This window comes from Pyrus communis, chromosome 2, assembly GCF_041283825.1.
Source record: "Pyrus communis isolate YQ-2024b chromosome 2, ASM4128382v1, whole genome shotgun sequence".
NCBI classification, from domain to species: domain Eukaryota; kingdom Viridiplantae; phylum Streptophyta; class Magnoliopsida; order Rosales; family Rosaceae; genus Pyrus; species Pyrus communis.
The window spans coordinates 26001160-26020717 of NC_142566.1; the positions used below are offsets into that span (position 1 = coordinate 26001160).

Sequence of the window (19558 nt, forward strand, 5' to 3'; positions counted from 1 at the left end):
TTCTCGTGAATTCTGAACGAAATGACACTAACCAAACGCAATAACTTTCTAGGATTCATATAGCCAATCTCATTTAGTGGAAAAAGACTTCGTTGTTATTGTATCAAACTGTCAGTTACACAGCAACTCATATGCCACGGAACACTGTCACATTGGTGTCCGCGCCATGAAAGTCCTCGTGTCCGTCACGCCCTAAAACTTATCTTTATCACCTTCATTTGTCTTGGTGATCACTACGCATACTTTAACCATTAAAAGATAGCTTTCAGGTGTGTGAATTTCTTACTGGTAGCAACTAGTAGTAACAGTTTCAGCTATTGGGATTAGAAGAAAGAAATTATTTACAAAACAGGAAAATGTGAAATATGTTACTTACAAAACAGTTGAAAAGCTTTACTCACAGTTAATTTCGTGGTGTAGCATTTAAACACTCTTTCTACAGCTTCACAGGTAGAACAAGACGCGATCGGAAATTGCCTCATTTCTATTTCATGTGCTAGCATCTCCGCCTCTGTTCGTCGGGGAATTTCAGCAGAACTTAACGGAGTTTTAACTGAAAAACTCGGTTGTACCAAATCGAATGAAGTGTCATGTGGAAGAGATCATACTTGAGGGGTTTAGCATGCCACAGAAAATGTTTCTGAACCTTCCTGACCCCTAGTTGCAGCTGAAGATACTTCTCTTCTGGTATCGAAACTAGTATCTCTTTCAACTTTGGAATGTCTTGCTCTGCAAGAATCACAGAGAATGCCCCCCAATCCAAAACCTCGAAAAATGGTGGCACAAAGTTGTCAGATATGATCACAGGTACGCACTCATAAAATATTGCTTCGACCACTCGCGGACTGTTGACCTCATAACCCTTGGGGCAGATACAGTATTTGCTGCTCTGCATGTGGTGGATGTAATTCAATTTTCTTGCAACACCGGGAGGCATTGGGCCAAAAATCTTCACATCGGGGTCTTTGTCCTTCCAGTACTCTAGCAGAATTGGACGTAAGTAGCCATGCATATTTCCAGCATAAAAGGCAAGAATCTTCCTCTGAAAAGGAGGTTTGCCTCCAAGATCTATGAGGGGATTTCTCTCTGAACGAACATATGTCTCTGGAAGAGACACATCCCTTCCTATTTTGAAGCCGGAAGTCGGATCAGCATTGCAAAGCGCTTTGATGCAGCGCTCCATGTGGTGCCTTGTTTCATATGGAGCCTAGAAAAGTCAACCTCACATGTTAGAAAGGCATGCACTCTGAGACACACGCATGTAAGAAATACATTCGTGTGGGCAGACACAGTACACATTTATAGACAGAACATATGGTACTTGACTTTTGAAATAAGTAAACATCAATGTCCAATATGATAGGATTCATTTTCATGAGAATCTTGGCAGTACGTATGAATCTCAAAACCATTTGTGGAATCCCATTTTACTATCGTAGTGTCTTATTACTAATAACAAAGCAGATATTAGTCACGCAGGAAAAAGCAAGAAAAAATAAAGGTGCATTGAGAGCATACCCAGTCATGGCAAGCAACAAAAAAATGATCTGCGCCATCAGTTCTGTTAAAATAAGGATACTTTGCTGCAATTGTTTCAGAATATTCCTTCAGAAATTGGCGTAGGTTTGTACGGTTGTGAGAGTTACGTACATATAGAGCATACTCTAGCATCCGGGAACTAAATGGCATATAAAAAAGATGAGCCTTGCTAGGATCCTTCACAAGAAAACGCTTATATCCCTGCATCAGTTTCATGAACCATCCTTCTGAAGCATACAAACCCTTGAGTATTGGTTGATGAAAGATCGGCTTGTTTCCCTCCTTGTAGATATAGATTTTCAGCATTCGTTCCATAAGTTCATAACTCCTGAGAATGGAACAAAATGTTACTGTAAACACTTCGACTTAGCATTAAAATTAACTTTACCTCTTAAAATTTAATTCCAACGACCTTTTAAACATGGAAACATTTCTAAAGAGAGGAGCATAAAGTTCTGGATCATTTATTGCAATAGGAGGATGCTCGATCTGTGACTTCGCAGCTAGAATCTCCTGGTCACGTACAGAGGACCATCGTGGTTTCTACAATCAATGGAAGAAGTTAGGAACCATAACAAATTGATTGGGGGCTGATTAGATTAGCAGCAGCAGTATCTTACCGGTGAAAGAGAAGAAACGCGCTTCCGCACTAGTATACGATTCATCTCAGATATTGATGTTATCGACTTTGGTGGCAATTCACACCTCATCTTCTTCTTCTTCCCAAGTCTTGTCGTCACTACAGAACCATTTTTTGAAGCCACAACACCACTTTTCAAGGAAGTAGAACCAACGGAAGTGCTTCTATTTTCTAACAAATTCGCTGCAGGAAAAATGAGTGGATACGATGGAACAGCAGTTTTGACACCATCAGATTTTTTTACTGTCACGGTTAAATTTTCTTTTGAAGCATTCTCCCTAGTAATTTCAGAGTTCGGCAACACAAAATTCTCCAAATGGAAGCCATCCCTAGTTCCATCAGCCTTATCCAAAATAGTAACAGTTTCTCGATTCTTAATGCTGAGACTTTGATTTATGGCTACAACATTCTCAGACGGGAAATCATCATCTACTTTTCGATCAGTGTCACTTTCAAAATCATTGTCTATTTCTTTTTCTTCTAACATTAAATTGATTTCCCTAGATACATCCTTTCCATTTGGTTTAGTACCCTGCCTAATTTCTCCTCCAAACATAGAAACATCAATCGAATCCGAAGAATTTACCATGAGAGGATTGCGAACCATCATGGACTTGGCAGAAGAATGAACAGGGAGGCCGCTACCTTTGACTTGTGCTGGAACCTCACTGTGAGGCGATAGAGACCGAAGAGCAATGCCATAGGGAAGCAAAAGCGACTGAATCGATAAATAAGTAACAGACACTACCCCGAGAAGAAAAAGCCATCTCCGACTCCGGGGTTCTATATTGCATAGCTTAGGAAATTGAAATGTGTACTCCATACTAGGCACTAATACTTGCAATGCAGATAATTCAGAAGCTACCGAAACATCTTGACAGGAAATTGACTCACTTGCAAAACCAAATCCTGCATAGATTCCCACAACAGCACAAATTATGCACAATCAAAATCCAACAGTGCAGTTCAATAACAGTTAGATCATAGATCTGTCCTGAAATCGGGGTCATAGCGAAAACCGAAACAAAAAGGTTGAAATTCAGTAGTTATTAGCAATTCTGCAGAACAAAGAATTAGCACATTAGCATTTCCAGAACAGTCACAATTAATCACAGAAAATAAAGGTGAGATCTTGCTTAATAGAGCTTGTTAATTCAGGCTAAGTAAACACTAGACTCGTAACATGCAGTCAGAAGACTCGGAACTGATTATTAAGACTAATCTCAACAATGCTAATCAGAATCCAAGCAATCCCAGTATAAATTTCAGTTGCAATTAGCAGGCAGTCTAATCTATGAGGAATGAATCTATGCTTTATGAGAGTGAGTAACAGTTGCATTCCCACTAAGCATTAGCAAAAAAGAAATGCTATTTCCTGTTTGGTTGCCGAGAAAATGAAAGTTTTGAACTGACCTGAGTACAGTGAAGCACAAAACTCGAGACTGGATTTTCTCAGAAGCCAAACAGAAAAACCCCAGAAACCGATCGGTTGAAGCTTTTTGCAAAGAACAAGGATCCAAAGGTGACAACTTTGCAAAGAACAGGGCATTCCAAGTTGGGATTTGGGCCGGTCGGAACTCCGTTTGAAGAAGAAAGAGAGAATCTCTCTCATCAGTCACAGTCGCATCCACTTATTATATTAAAATATTTTCTCCTTACATAAATTACCGGTTTTACTGTGACACGGTTCGGAGAAGGAAAAAGGATTCTCGTCGAATCTTTTTTTTGGAAATCTGTCTTATGATCGGAATCGTTTATAGTATATCGTACAGTTAAAAATTATTTTAAAATTTAAAATTAAATATAAAAAGTACTTAAAAAACTGATCAGACGATATACAATAAACGATCCCGATCACGAAATTTGATCTGCAAGGATCTTTTTCCACCATTAAGTATAGGTGCCAGAATTAAGTATTATTTTCTTTTGTCTATTAAATTACTTTCCTGCCGGATGGTTAAACTTTTACGAAATGGATTAAGTTTTCGAAAATTTACTCTTCTCCTGGGTGTAGTCCGTATCGACTAAACTAAGAGTTGGATGTATAACAATGATTCAATAATAAAATGTGTGTCAAGGATTCAATACTTAAAGATTTAATCATTAAGGATCTAGCATTAGATGATCCCTTTTTACTCTATTTTTTTAGTATAAAAGCTCGTAAAGACGATATCAATCGAAAATATAATGTGCTTGTATCTTAGATTTTGTTTAAAAAATTGTTTGTAAATTAAAGTAGCATATAATCATTTTTCTTAAGAATTCGCCAAAACATACTTAACAAAAGAAAGGATTGTGACCATGTTAATTATATGCCAAATGACACAAAATTTAAGACTTGCTTGCATTTTAGTCTATTTCGATTCATGTTGATCACATTCAACTTGAGAACAGATCTAACTAGACAGTCGAACCGAAATTTTTCTGCACGTAAACAAATGGGAACCAAGCTATATTGGGTTTAAAGGACCACTATCAAAGTTGAAGTTACACTTGGCTTTATTCAATTACAAGATTGCCACTGTCGACCGTGCACACTGAATAACTCTTGCCAGGTACTGCATTATTCTCTAACATGGACGCCCCGGTCGAAGTGCTGTCATTACCTGGTGCGAATCCATACACGCAGTTGTGTTGTTTCGTTTCATTCCCATGCCCAGATTCTTCCTCCGAATCCGAAACATCAGTGTCATTAACTATAGGCCCTATACTTCTCTACACCACCAAGATTAAACTTGCTAGACATTGACACGTTTGAGCTACCAACATTGGCAAACATTTGCTAGACTGCCCCGACGAAATCTGGGATGATTTAGTGAGCTTGAAGCTTGCGCATGATGCCGGAGCCGACGAGGTCATGGGATGGGGTTGATGGAGGTTGGAGGAGGATAGGACTTGTCCAGATATGCCATGGCAGGGGTAATGGGAGGAAGAGGAGGGCTGTTTGGTTCTTAACATAGCAAAAGTTTAATAAAGAATTAGAGGGACAGCTGTGCTGACTATATTGGGCCATGTCATCCGGACAGTAAATTGGATACTCCCAAGTAAGTACCCAAGTATTATCTTTAATAAAAATAAAAATGAAATATTTTTTCTGCATAGATGATTTTTAAATGGGTGCATGGAATGGCTTTAGGCTTTATGGTTGGGTAAAGTATTGTACCTTGGCGGGGCTGTGAGCATTGTGTCTTGCATGGTGGAAGTAGCTTTATGCTTTTTATGCTTTTATGCTTTTATGCTTATGTAAAGACCAGTTAATTATACGGGGAAGCAAGGCACCTCCCTTTGCAGAAAGAACAAGTAATGGTAATGGATCTTTCTCCTCTCTTATTATTCACTATTTCATGCACCATATATATTGTCATTTGTCAAGACCTTTCATTCATCAGCTTCCAACAGTCTACACCTCCACCCTTCTTGTGTCCTTTAGCTATTTCTCTATTCTCTGCTCTCCCCTTATCTCCGTCGTCTCCCCTGCGAGTATGGATCCTGCAAAGGTGTTAGAAGTTCTCTACACTTTTCCGGTGGAGAGAATACTGAATTCGGTCGCTTCACTTGCTGCTCAAGAAATCGGTCTTTTCCGACGATTCAAAAAAGAACGAACTGAGCTTCATCAATCGTTAATGGAAATTCAAGAGTACTTAGGCGATGTTGCCCACAAACCACAGGATCGGGGCATGGCAGTCAGAAACTGGGTCAAGGAACTGAAAGACGTAGCTGAAGATGCCGATGACGTCTTGGAGGACATCAACTACGAAGTTCTCCGGCGTAAAGTAGAAATTCAAGACCACATGAAGAAGAAGGTACTTAACTTCTTTTCGCTCTCCAATCCCATTTTATTTCGTCAAAAGATGGCACACAAGATTAAGAACATCAGTGCGTCTCTGGCGGTTCTCAAGAGTAAGGCATCTTTCATTGGCTTAGTTGCAAGGAGAGTAGATCCAACCCTTCCGGGTATGGGGAACAGAGAAACCGTCTCAAGCTTCGGTCATGATGAGAAGATCATCGGAAGGGAGAAGGTTGTGTCGGATATCATTGCAACGTTGATCGAGTCCAAGAATCAGGAAAAGAACCTTTCGGTTAAGGCCATTGTGGGAATGGGGGGACTCGGAAAGACGACTTTGGCAAAATCAATATTCAACGATGATGCTATCGGTAGACATTTTCAGGAAAAATTGTGGGTGTGTGTGTCCAACACTTTTGAGGTCAATTTGCTTCTAGATGGGATGCTTGAATTGCTCGACCCAAAAAACGCTGGACTTAAACGTCGGGAAGCATTGCTGAATAACCTCAAAGAAAGGTTGACAGGGAAGAGATATATTCTGATACTCGATGATGTTTGGAATGAAGATGAGGATTTATGGAGCAATTTTAAGGGTTGTTTGTCTGGACTCAATTCTGCCCCCGGAAGCATTGCCCTTGTTACCACCCGCAGTGCTAAGGTTGCATCAATCATGGAGACAATGCCTAGGTGTGATTTGGAGTTCCTACCAGTGGAGGATTGTTGGTCCATAATAAAGAGTAAAGCATTATCAAATGGTAATGTTTTTCCTCTAGATTCAGATCAAGAGCGCATTGGAAAGGACATAGCTAAAAAGTGTGTTGGTGTACCATTGGTGGCAAAGGTATGCATTGATATATTATTATATTTCCCCTTGTTGTTATGTATTTGAAATTCTATTTTAATAACATAAATATAGAAATAGAAGGATGGGTGGGGGTTTTTTGGGTGTAAGATTTAATTTAATTAATCGTTGAAAAAGGTTACTCTTATATTAATACCTTGTGTAAGATTATAGTCTAATTCGAGTCCCATTACTCAATATCCAAGTCAAAATACATTTAATTACCTCACTTACTACTTATAATTTGAGGTTTTATTAGTCTTTTCCTCCTAGCTATAATAGTAATACCATGTGTTCACATTATGTTAATGCATTTAATTATCTTTTCATTTTATTCATGATAATATTTTTGATATACACATTTAGGTACATTAATTTTTTAAAACAATATAATTCGATATACTTTACGTTCTTCATTTAGTTACATTAATTCATTTTATATATTTTGATACAAAAAAGTAGGTACATCAACTCATATAATATTTTGCAACAAAAAAGTAGGTACATCAACTCATACAATATTTTGCTACATACACTTAAGTACATTAATGTACATTTTGGTACAAACATTTAGTACATCTTTTAGTATTTTAGATACACTTATGGATTTGCATATTTTTTGTATTTCTAATATTTTTTTTTTTGGAAATATTTTCTCATTTATAATTGGATGAAGTTAAGCATAAAATCAAATATTTATGAGGATAATTTTTAGAATGAAGATAGACATTAAATATCTAGTGAAAGGACTAAAATCAATATATAATCTAGAATTTAGAATTAAGTACTTAAAACCTCTCGTCACTTAGTATTCCGGTCTAGTGGTTCTTTGTTACTTGTAAGTGAGGGATATTAGGTTTAATTCTTGCCAAAAGCGAATTTAAATCACATTATTGCTAACCCATTGTGAGGCTTATCCTATTCCCTCACCCTCTTAGCGTAAATAATATCGTTAATTAAAAAAAAAAAACCTTTTTGTGTCCAAATTGGTCTCAACGTTTTTAAACATTTCAAACAAGTATCAAACCTATCGAAAATTAAATTTCTGTTAAATCATCTAGGGCTTACTTTGTCTCCAAAATCAATAGAAATTAATGGAAGCATGGTCTCCACCAAGTAATGGTCACCACCACCCATATTAGGCCATCACTTCCAAACCTAACGCATAACCCCTAACTTCACCCTACAACTCAATTAGCAAACATCGAGAAGAAGGTCGTGGAGGTTGCTGAAATGGTGCAACTTGTCATGATGTAGCCACAACCATCTTCACCGCCCACTTGATATTTCCTAATCTTCATTTTTTATTTCCATTTTATTTGTGAACTTTTTATTTTATTTTCACTTCATATCTTTTTTTTAAAGTTATTTTTATTATTATTTTATTGTTATTAGATTTCAATCTTATTTAAGGACTAAATTTCAAAAACTTCATTTTAAAATTTGATAGTGGGTCAAGAAATAAGACAAGTGGTTAAGTAACAGTACTCTTAATCTAGGAATAGCTTGCATTTTACAAAGGGGTGTGATATCCACACATCCCTTTTTACTTCTTCCATACCTTTTTAGTTTTCGATCGTTGGATCGGATAATTGAAGAAGATTAACGGACATAAATTAACAAGAGGTGTGTGAGAAGTAAAAAGAAGTGTGTGGATAGCACACCCCTTTACAAAACGCTCTTTCAAACTACGGCCTTTATGAACTCTTCAATTACTAAGTTATAAACATGATGATTTTATTCTAACACTTGTATTTAATTGATCTGATCAAGTATTAAACTATTAATTTATTTGTTAATAGGTTTTGGGAAGCATTATGCATTCTAACTATAGTACACGTGAATGGTTGTCAATTCTACAAAGTAAGATATGGGAATTACCAAATGAAGAGGAGAAAATCATGTCGGTTTTGAAGTTAAGTTTTGATAATTTGAAGTCGCCATTCTTGAAACAATGTTTTGCATATTGTTCAATGTTTAGAAAAGATTTTGAAATTGAACGAGATAACTTGGTCCAGCTTTGGATGGCTCAAGGATATCTCCATTCATCTCCCAACATGAGCATGGAGGATATAGGCAATAAATATTTTAATATTCTATTGCAAAACTCCTTATTTCAAGATGCCATAGAAGATGAGTACGGTGGTATTACCAAATGCAAGATGCACGATCTTGTGCATGATCTTGCAGAGGAAATATTTAAATCTGAAAGCTTGATGGGGGACTTCGACCAGATGGATGATGCACTTAAGATTCAGCATGTTGGGCGAATTTCTTCCACGACACTTGAAAGAATTCCACAAGGGAGTGTTAGGAGATTGCGATCATTGTTTGTTGATTGGGAGGTCCCTAGTAACATCCTCCAAAGGTTTAGAGCTTTACGGATCTTGAATTTATCTGAGGCTGCAATAGAGGATTTGCCTAGCTCAATTGGAAAGTTGAAACACTTGAGATATCTCAACATTTCTAATACAAGAATAAAAAAACTCCCAAAATCTATTGGCAAGCTCTATAATCTTCAGACGTTAAGAATGTCAGGGACATGGACTCTTACAAAGTTTCCTAGGGAAATGGAAAATTTGATCAACTTGAGACATGTTTATTTCGATAAGTACAAAGAAGTTCCATTTGGGATGACAAGATTAACTCATCTGCAAACGCTACTTTATTTTATTTTGGATAGAGCGAGGCGTCATAGACTTGATGAGCTAGGTGGGTTAAATGAATTGAAAGGGGAACTAGTTATTGGAGCATTGAAATATGTGAGAGACAAGGAAGAAGCAATGAAATCAAATTTAGTGGGAAAAGCAAACCTACAAAAATTGAAATTAGACTGGGGGATGCACCTTTCTGCGAATCATGACGAGGATATTCTTGAAGGACTCCAACCGCACTCCAACTTAAAAAGCTTGACGATTAAGAACTTCATGGGTACTAAATTTGCATCATGGATGATGAGTGATTCGTTGCTCATTAATTTAACGAAGATTAAGTTAATCGGTTGGAGAGAATGTGAAGCGGTCCCACCACTCGGACAGTTGCCGAATCTTGGAAGGATTTCCATTGAGCAATGCCCCAAACTAAAATCCTTTCCAATTGCACAATTCCAATCTCTTAAGGAGTTGAAATTACGTGGTTGTCCAAATCTAAGATGCACTTCAATTCACAGTCTGCCCTCGCTCTGCAAATTGGTTATTGAAAGATGTACGTCTCTTGAGGAGTCGGAGAATCTACAGTCCACGACCAGCACTACTCTCCAGCAGCAGCAGCAGCAGCAGGAAGAGGACTTGTCTTTAAACGGTTGCACATCCCTCCGTGAATTGACAATTCAAATATGCGATGGATTCACAAGTATACTGAGTGGGCTCCATTCCTGTACTAGTCTTCGCACACTGGATATCAACGATTGTTCAAATTTGAGGACCTTGTCGGGTCCTGGGCTACCAACCCCCGCCTCTCTTGAGGAAATGTCTATATGGAATTGTCCTAATCTTCAGGCTATTCTGAATTTAGACAACCTCACGTCCCTCACTGAGCTGCGTATTAGCAGTTGTGATGGATTAACAAGTATACCGAGTGGGCTTGCATCCTGCACAGCTCTTACCAGATTGGATGTCTATGGTTGCCACAATTTGATATCTTTGGCGGATCACAATTTGTCCAGCTTGCAATCTCTTTCCTATTTACGTATTATTAATTGTGGGAAATTACAATATTTGCCCAAGGGGCTTGACTCTCTATCTTGTTTGAAAAGCTTGTCGATCGGTAACTTCTGCAAGGAGCTCGATTCTTTCCCGGATTTTCAGGTCCCATCGAAACTGAAAGAATTAGAATTGGACGGGTGGCCTAAGCTCAAGTCTCTGCCTCAGCAAATTCAACACTCTGCTTCTCTAACATCTTTGTCCATTGATGGTTTCGATGGTCTGGAGGCTCTTCCAGAGTGGTTGGGCAACCTCACTTCTCTTGCTCAGTTGAAAATTTGGACATGTAAGAATCTGATGTATCTGCCTACTGTCGAAGCTATGCAACGCCTAACCATATTGCATACCCTATGGATTATTTTGTGTCCCCAACTGAAAGAAAGATGCGCCAAGGACAGCGGCCCAGAATGGCCAAAGATTTCTCACATTCCAGATATCACAGGTAATCTTTATTTTGATTTCCAATCAATTATGCATGTATATTTTGTCCAATATTGTTCACTCACTCTCGTTTTCTGCAATAAACGGATATTAGTCCAGTGAAGAATCGGATTCAAAGGGCTCTTGCCAGAGTGATTACGCAACCTTTCGTGTGTGGACGATCTATCTATTCACAGCTGTGGGAATCTCAAGTATCTACGGCAGTGGGGAAGCCGGTACAATTTTTTCTGTTGCGTTCTAAATTAAAAGAAAATGCAACATTTCTCACATTTCCGACAGTCAAGAGTAGGTTTATTTCCCGAAACAGTAATTCACGATTTGTTCTGTTTTCTTGTCTTAGTTCCATTTGATTGTTATGGTGCAGATACACTTTTTTACGGGGTTGTGTTTCATCTCACTGTGTGCAGGTTCACCCAACTAACACACTTTTTTACGGGGATGTTTGTCCGGTGAAGAATCGGAATCATTGTCACTTGATGATTCAAAAGGCTCTTGCCCGAGTGATTACGCAACCTTTCATGTTCTGTTATCGTCTTAGTTCCATTTGGTTGTTATGGTGCAGATACACTTTTGTACAGGGTGCAGGTTCACCCAACTAACACGGTTTTATTAGACCAATTTTGTGGAAGGTAATCTGTTTTGTTCATATGTAACTTCTTTCTTCCATCTTTCATCCTCGAAAATAATCATGTCGAGTTATCTAGAATACGTTAATCACTGATAAATTGGATTAGTATTTTAGCTCACTTGACAAGGGATTCCAGTAAGAGAATTGCATTAAGAGAGGAGAGCAAGCGCGGCACAACTAAAACTTGGACGCGAAAATAGCAGATTTGGGTCTGTCCATGGTTTTTTCCAGTGATAATGGGACTCGGGTGCTGACATCGGTCATGGGCACAGCTGGTTATCTTGATCCAGAGTATGTTCAAATTTCCTTGTTCTATTAAACCTTTTTATCATGTTATAATGGTTGAATAAAGAAATTTGATGTTTATAGTTTTACTGGACAACCTGCAACCATAGAAAGTGATGATCTTGTCCACATGGTGGAGTGGGTTAATCCTGAATTCCTGCAAAGGGATTTTACAACTATTTTGTATCGAAGGATTTTAGGAGATTTCAGTGTGGAAAGCCTTAAAACAGCAATGACATGCACAACTTCCACGGTTCCACTGCCCAACATAGAGCCACCATTAATTTTGTGCTGTGTCAACTAACGCAATGTTTGGAATCAGAGGTGTCTAAGCATCAAGAAAGAACTCCAAGCTCAAATGAAGAAACTCGTGTTTCTATTTCACCATTCCAGAGTTCACATAGAGTGATTTCCATATGTCCAGATTCCACAAATGCGGTTTCCATGACAGCACCATGCTAGGTAGCTAGTTAGGCTTTACCTTTGCTGGTTCCTACAAACTATCTCATTCATCCCATGTTCAAAACTTGGTGGTTTAAAAATGGGTGTGGGATCTGTTGTGCAATGAATCAGTGTAGGCTAAATACTAGTATATATCCATATTGTCCTTGACTTAATCACTTTGGTGCAATACTTTGGGTTGTGTCCTTGACTTATATGACACCGCATAACCCTAACAGGAACAATGTTTGAAATGCTTTGACTAGAAAATACGTTGGCTTGACCAATTTGCTCTCTTAGTATGAACATTGCATGGTCCATTGATTGTCGCAGACTAATTAAGGATCATGCATGCACTGTGCAAGTTGTGCAGCATGAAATTACAAATCCAGAGTCATATACGTTTTTCGGTTTTTCTGATCGGACATTGTCTCTCATTTTAAATACCAGGTAGTTCATAGGCTGCAATGAGACACAGAGATGAAGATCTCAACTGGTTTCCTCATCCTACTGCTCTGCAAATTTTGTTCATGGAGAGCGCCAAATAGGTTAGCATTTTCCTTAACAAAAGCGAATGGTATTGCATCCTTCAGATTTATATTTTCTATCTGCTTATAAGTTCTTTTTTATAACGTTGTGAATACAAATGTATGAACAATGAGTGGTTTATGATTGGTTTGGTCTGCAGGTACCATAACTATCAATGGTTGAATAAAGAAATTTGATGTTTATAGTTTTACTGGACAACCTGCAATCGTAGAAAGTGATGATCTTGTCCACATAGTGTAGCGGGTAAATCCTGAGTTCCAGCAAAGGAATTTTACAACTATTTTGTATTGAAGGATTGTAGGAGATTTCAGTGTGAATTCGGTTTGGAAAGCCTTATAAACAGCAATGGCATGCACAACTTCAACCTCCCAACATAGAGCCACCATGGGTTTTGTGCTGTGTCAACTAACACAATGTTTGGAAACGGAGGTGTCTGGGCATCGAGAAAGAACTCCAGGCTCAAATGAAGAAACTCGTGTTATGATTTCACCATACCAGAGTTCACCTAGAGTGATTTCCATATGTTCAGATTTCACAAATGCAGGTTCCATACCATGCTAGGTAGCTAGTTACGCTTTACCTTTGCCGGTTCCTACAAACTATCTCATTCATCCCATGTTCAAAATTTGGTGGTTTAAAAATGGGTGTGGATCTGTTGTGCAGTGAATCAGTGTAGGATAAATACTAGTATATATTCATATTCTCTTCGACTTAATCACTTTGGTCCAATACTTTGGGTTGTGTGCCTGACTTGTATGACACCACATAACCCTAACAGGAACGATCTTTGAAATGCTTTGACTAGAAAATACGTTGGCCTGACCAAATTGCTCTTTTAGTATGAACGTTTCATAATCCATTGATTGTCATAGACTAGGCATCTCCATGTAATAAGGATCATGCATGTATTGTGCAAGTTGTGCAGCATGAATTACAAATCCACACTGTCATATACGTTTTTCTGTTTTTCTGATCGGGACATTGTTGCACGTTTAAATACCAGGTAGTTCATAGGCTGTAATGAGATAAAGAGAGATGAAGGTCTCAACTGGTTTCCTCATCCTACTGCTCTGTGCAAGTTTCGTTCATGGAGAGCGCCAAATAGGTTAGCATTTTCCTTAACAAAAGCGAATGGTATTGCATCCTTCAGATTTATATTTTCTATCTGTTTATAAGTTCTTTTTTTAGCTCAGATCCAAGCAAGTGCAAGTTGTTCCAATACTTGGATCATAACTATCAGCAGTGGCCCTCCTTCTAGTTATAGTGCTCATACTCGTATGGAAGCTTAGAAGAAAAAGAAAACTAGGTACCATTTTATACGCTTGATACTTATTCAGTTAGAACCAATGCTGTTACTATGGCTTAGTGGTATTCCTATGATCCTATCCACTTTGTCAGAACTCATATGTTTTTGTCTGCTTAAGCTGAAGATGGAGAAAAACATAACAAAATACCTGTAGCAACAAAGAAGTCCCAGTTCAATTACGACAAGATTTTACAAGACACCGAAAAATTTCAAACTGAAATCAGGAAGGGAGGATTTGGGATTGTATACCATGGCTACTTGAAAGATGGCACTCAAGTTGCGGTTAAAATACTTTCTCCATCGTCATCGCAAGGAGTTAGGGAGTTCCAAACAGAGGTTTGATAGTTATAATTTAATTCCTTGGAATGCAAGTTAAATGCCTTGTCTCGTTGGTTAGAGATTGATGAGTTCCTTATCGCTGCAGGTTGAGCTCCTGATGAGAATCCATCTAGAAACTTGGCCTCATTTATTGGATACTGTGATGATACCGACAACTTGGCACTTATATACAAGTACTTGCCTAACGGAAACCTAAGAGAATATCTCTCAGGTATGTAGTTATATGTTTTATAAGCATTGTCCTCCATCAGAGGGTTTCAAAATATTGAAGTGTCACGTTAATGGTTGCAGATGCAGATAGAAGCTCACATGTAACTTGGGAAATGAGACATCGGATAGCATTAGATATTGCGTTAGGTTGGTGCTGCGTGTTACTTCGTACGCTAATATATTTGCGTAAGTTCATGTGCCTAATTCAACTTATGTACATTGTGAAATTTGGCTCACAGGGCAACATTACTTGCATAAAGGATGCAATCCACGTATCCTGCATAGAGATGTAAAGATTGCCAACATTCTCTTAAGCGAAAACTTGGATGCAAAAATAGCAGATTTTGGTATGTCCATGGTTTTTCCCAATGACAATGAGACTCATGTTGTGGCACCGGTCATGGGCACAGTGCGGTATTTTGATCCCGAGTATGTTCAGACTTCGTGTTCTTAGAATTTTGATCATTACACTCCCTGACTGGTTTGAAAAGATGTCAATCGGTGCGTTTTGGGAGGAGCTCGATTCTTTCCCTGCTTTTCAACCTTCAAGTTCCATTGCAACTCGAAAGATTAGACCTGTGGGGGTCGCCCAAGCTCGAGTCTCTGCCTATGCAAATTCAGCACTTGGGTACTTCTCTAACAACTTTGAAGATACACGATTTTAGTGGACTGGAGGCTTTACCAGATCGGATGGGGAACCGTACATCTCTTGCCTCCCTTCATATTGAACCTTGTATCACTTGTTCGACGTACTCTGCGTAGTCTTTATTTTTTGCAGTCTCTCTTTTGACTGTAAATGCTATCGAACTTTAGTCGCATTACGCTCTAAATTAAGATTGATAAGAGTGAACATTATGATCTATTGAACTTCAGTTGGATGTCCATACTTTTGATATTTGAAAGAAAAATGTGCCTTGGGACGAAATGTTATGTTCAAATATATGTTAAACGATTGACTCCACCTTCATTCGTAAATAAAATCCCTACGCAGAATGATTTTAGACGGACCCATCGGCATCATATTCCCGCTTTCGGTCCAGTTCTATATTATTGTTGTTGTACACTTTTCTTCTACATACAGTCCTACCAGAAATAAAAACTTTCGATCAAGAGATTATTGTTTTCCTTAGGTGAATATTATGACGTCGCTGGCTGGGCCGGCCTTAGAGATTTATGAACCCTGTGAGGTCGAAACCTGCAGCTGATTAGGCCGGCCCTAACCATTGGTCATTTACACACGTCCTTGCTATCGGAGTTGAAATTGTCGAGTACACGACTGAATTCACCCCATTTACAGATAATAAAGGAAGCTTTGAGCAGGATCCCTCTCCGGCAGGGTGAATAGCATCGCAGCCGTGGTTTCTTGGCCAGGTGGACACAACATAAATCACAATCCGACGACCATTTCCTTGTACTTGAACGAATCCCTCTGTCAGCTTTAAATTCAATTTCAGTGGCAAAAGATTCAGTAGAGTCAGTGTGGTTTCTGTGTATCTCTTTCTTTGCTGCTTTTTCACAGAAACGTTTTAATCTGCACTCACCGGTCTTCTTTTTTAGTATCAAAGAACCCGAAGAAACTCCCATCTTCATCTGGTTTTTAACTGAAGAATTCTGTTGTACCAGACTGAATGAAGTACCATATGAAATAAGTCGTACTTCTTGGGCTTCTTGTGCCAGAAGAAATGTTGTTGCACCATCTTTATTCTCGACATCATTGTAAGGTACTTCTCTTCCGGGATTGAGAGCAGAATGTTTCTCAAATTGGGGATGTCCCTCTCTTGTATGAAAACTGCAAATGCCTCCCAATTAAATACTTCAAAGAAAGGAGGCATGTAACTGTCCGAAATGACGACTGGCACGCACTTGTAGAATATGGCCTCAACTATTCGAGGTGTGTGGACCTCGTAACCCCTGGCACATATGCAATACTTGCTGCTCTTCATGTATTCCCTATACATTCTTTTGCCTTCAATATCATGCGGCATTGGGCCAAAGATTTTCATGTCGGGTTCTTTGTTTGCCCAGTAGTGTAGCAGGATTGGTCGGAGATAGCCATGCAAGCCCCCGGCAAAGAAGGCCAGGATAGATCTTTCTGAAGCAGGTTTTCCCCCAAGATCCTGAAGAGGATTCTCCACGGAACGTATATATGTCACAGGTAGACTGGTGTCCTTGCCAATTTCGAATTCTCTATCGACATGAGCGTTGCAAAGAGACCTGATGCAATTCTTCATGCACTGTTTTGTGAGCTTGGGGGCCTGAAATTCCAATTACAAGGATGTGTTAGATTAAGGCATCAATTGAAGACAGTCTATAATCCATAGGACCTCATCAGCATAGACAGACGAGACCAGAAAGATTAGCGACTTTGACAGTATGAAATAGAAACTAGATTGATGCATGAGAATCATACCCAGTCATGACAAGAAAATGATCTGCCCCTTTCGTCCTGTTCCAGAAAGGATATTTTCTAGATATTAACCCAACGTAGCTCTTCAAAACTTCTTCTAGGACCGTCTTACTCTTCCCATGGATAGAGTGTCTAGGAATAGTCAACCTTAGCATATGTGAATCGAAGGGTAAATAGAATAAATGAGCTTTCTTGGGGTCCCTCACAACAAATTTTTTATTTCCTTCAATTAGTTTCATAAACCATCCTTCTGAGGCATAGATTCCTCTCATCAAAGGCTGATGGAATACCGGCTTTTCACCTTCCCTGTAGATGTAAACTTTGAGCATGTGCTCCATCAAGTCATAACTCCTGCAGTCGAGTACAAATAAAATCTCAAGATCGTCACGGGTTTCCAAAAAGAAGCCTACATTTCAAATTTTTTACTCTCGAAGGATTCCATATCTGTATAGACTATAGAGACAATAAGCTTCAACGTGAAGCAGATATTTGAAAAGCACCATATTTATATATACAGACACAATTGAAGCAGTTTACAAGCAATCATAAAGAGAAAACAATACAAAGCATTTACTAGATGCATATACGGAGTGGACAGACAAATTGGGCTTACCTTATAAATTTGGAGAGATTTCGGAAAACAGAAGCACTAAGTCCTGCATTGTCCCTTATGATGGGAGCATTCTCAATCTCCAGTTTTGCAGATTGTAGTTCACGATCACGTGCTGAGTACCTCCGCAGTCGCTAGTGCCAATAAAAGTACAAGTGAGGATCTGGAAATCTAACTCATTTCTCGTTTCCCAAATTGGAACCTCAAAATTAAATTCATACCATTGAACGAGAAGAAACAGAACTTTGAAGCAATAATGAGTTCATCTGTGATATTGATGTTGGTCGTCGGTTCCACTTCCTTAGTACAGATATATCAGTCATTGTAGAATTATCATCCAAGGTGACTGAAACAGGTTGCCGTAGCTCAATCTTCTGGTGATCAATTTGGGTTTCTCTATTTTGTTCGACATTGCCGTTTGAATCTACATTCAAGTTTTCCGGACTCTTTGTAGAGCTTTCCTGTGATACAAATGGCACAAGATCAACTTCATTTTTAACTTCATTAACCTTTAAACCAAAGCTGATTCCAGGCTCGTTGTCTTCCCTGCAACTGTCAGCTGATTCATTAGCTGTCTGTAAGTAACCATTTTTAAAATCTCGAGTCTTTCCCCGGAAAAAAACTCCATCTTCATTTCCACCCGTTCCCACGGGATAACTCTTTCCAAGTGTTACGTTATTCTCTAACATGGACTCCCCGGTAGAACTGCTGTCATTATCAAGTGCTAATCCATACACCCAGGTCTGTTGATTCGTATCATTCCCATGCCCAGATTCTTCCACCAAATCGGAAACTTCAGTGTCATTAACCACCAGGCCCTCTACACCACCAACACTAAACGTGCCAGACTTTGACATGTTTGAGCTACCAACATTGGCAAACATTGTGGCTGTTGAAATCGAACCAATATCAGCAGGGAAAAAGAAAAAAGTTGTGTGACTTGTGTCATAGGGAAGCTCAAAACACTGGGATACAACTACAATGGCAACCGCCCCGCCGATTATTAACAGCAGTCTCCGGATTCCAATGTTCCAAAATCCCTGGGTTCGAGCAGCAGCAGTATCCATATCATACAAAATGCACAACAGCTGAAACAAAAGATTATACATTTACCACAAAAACTATGATATCCATATACTTAATACATGCCATCAAGAAATTACACAAATATTGCCAAATCCAAAACAGGAAAAGATTTAGGATTTTCCTAACGAGCCTTGACGCGACGGAAAGGTGACTCAAAGGTCGTGGGTTCTATAGAGAATAGTAGGGTTTAGGGTTCAGTAGGGAGAAGCAGTTTGTTTTACTAATGAATTTGTTGATCTGCTTAACATATTGATACAAGATATATACAAGCCTATAGTTGACTTTATGCAACATAAAGGGTAACTAATAACTCTTGATTATTTACATAAACACTATGGAGAGATTAGTGGGATCATGTCTTGACAGCAGATGATGTGGAGAGATTGGTGGTGGAGTCAATACTCTCGTCATCCCCCCTCAAGCGAAACGAAACAAAGTGTAGATTGAGCTTGGAACCAAGAAAAGAGAATCGATCGCGGGAAAGTCCTTTAGTGAAGATATGATGAGAGGAGATGTGTCGAGTTTGAAGGACACCGTGGGCAAGAAGCTCGTGAACAAAGTGGTAGTCAATCTCTATATGACGAGTACGCGCATGAAAAACAGGATTGGCTGCCATGTGAAGAGCAGATACATTGTCGACGAAGATGCAAGGTGGAGTACGAAGCGGAATGCCTAGTTCACGGAAGAGATAACAAAACCAACGAATTTCAGCAGCTGTGGTGGCAAGGGCACGATATTCGGCTTCGGAGCT

The 19558-nt window shown here is 38.9% G+C and overlaps 2 protein-coding genes and 1 pseudogene across 19 annotated transcripts in view; 1 reads left to right on the top strand and 2 right to left on the bottom strand.

The window, feature by feature from the left end:
- Positions 1–243: 243 nt before the first annotated feature.
- On the bottom strand, positions 244–3914 carry LOC137747422 (putative glycosyltransferase At3g07620). 3 transcript variants are annotated; one of them, XR_015958727.1, is made up of 6 exons: positions 3593–3819; positions 2160–3088; positions 1952–2082; positions 1519–1867; positions 402–1207; positions 244–314 (listed from the first exon to the last, which is right to left on the bottom strand). XR_015958727.1 is itself a non-coding variant. In XM_068487526.2 (5 exons), exons 1-5 carry the CDS (start codon positions 3789–3791, stop codon positions 539–541), a joined length of 2277 nt encoding a protein of 758 aa, XP_068343627.2. In that variant the 5' UTR covers positions 3792–3914; the 3' UTR covers positions 297–538. The 3 variants fall into 3 exon arrangements, 2 of the variants coding, with proteins under 2 accessions (XP_068343627.2, XP_068343625.2); XM_068487526.2 differs by having other exon boundaries at positions 297–1207; positions 3593–3914; XM_068487524.2 differs by having other exon boundaries at positions 297–1207; positions 2160–3237.
- Positions 3915–5595: 1681 nt separating this feature from the next.
- The window catches only part of LOC137747420 (disease resistance protein RGA2-like), a 35604-nt gene continuing 21641 nt past the window's right edge, over positions 5596–19558 (top strand). The window contains exons 1-14 of one of the 15 annotated variants that reach the window (XM_088689702.1): positions 5597–6804; positions 8607–10947; positions 11041–11231; positions 11354–11575; positions 11689–11865; positions 11944–12321; positions 12751–12848; positions 12989–13410; positions 13853–13954; positions 14043–14155; positions 14274–14491; positions 14580–14705; positions 14786–14851; positions 14944–15629. In XM_088689702.1, the coding sequence (XP_088545828.1) occupies positions 5662–6804; positions 8607–10947; positions 11041–11048 (3492 nt within the window). In that variant the 5' untranslated portion in view covers positions 5597–5661 and the 3' untranslated portion in view covers positions 11049–11231; positions 11354–11575; positions 11689–11865; ... (7 more) ...; positions 14786–14851; positions 14944–15629. Of the gene's footprint in view, positions 6805–8606; positions 11232–11353; positions 11576–11688; positions 11866–11943; positions 12322–12750; positions 12849–12988; positions 13411–13852; positions 13955–14037; positions 14706–14785; positions 15630–19558 lie in introns of those variants that run through there. The other 14 variants (XM_088689675.1, XM_088689684.1, XM_088689688.1 and 11 more) reach the window with 14 other exon arrangements.
- On the bottom strand, positions 15619–18936 carry LOC148698827 (putative glycosyltransferase At3g07620; annotated as a pseudogene). Its single transcript, XR_015958729.1, has 4 exons — positions 17943–18936; positions 17725–17855; positions 17115–17462; positions 15619–16959 (listed from the first exon to the last, which is right to left on the bottom strand). The product of XR_015958729.1 is annotated as a putative glycosyltransferase At3g07620 (transcript).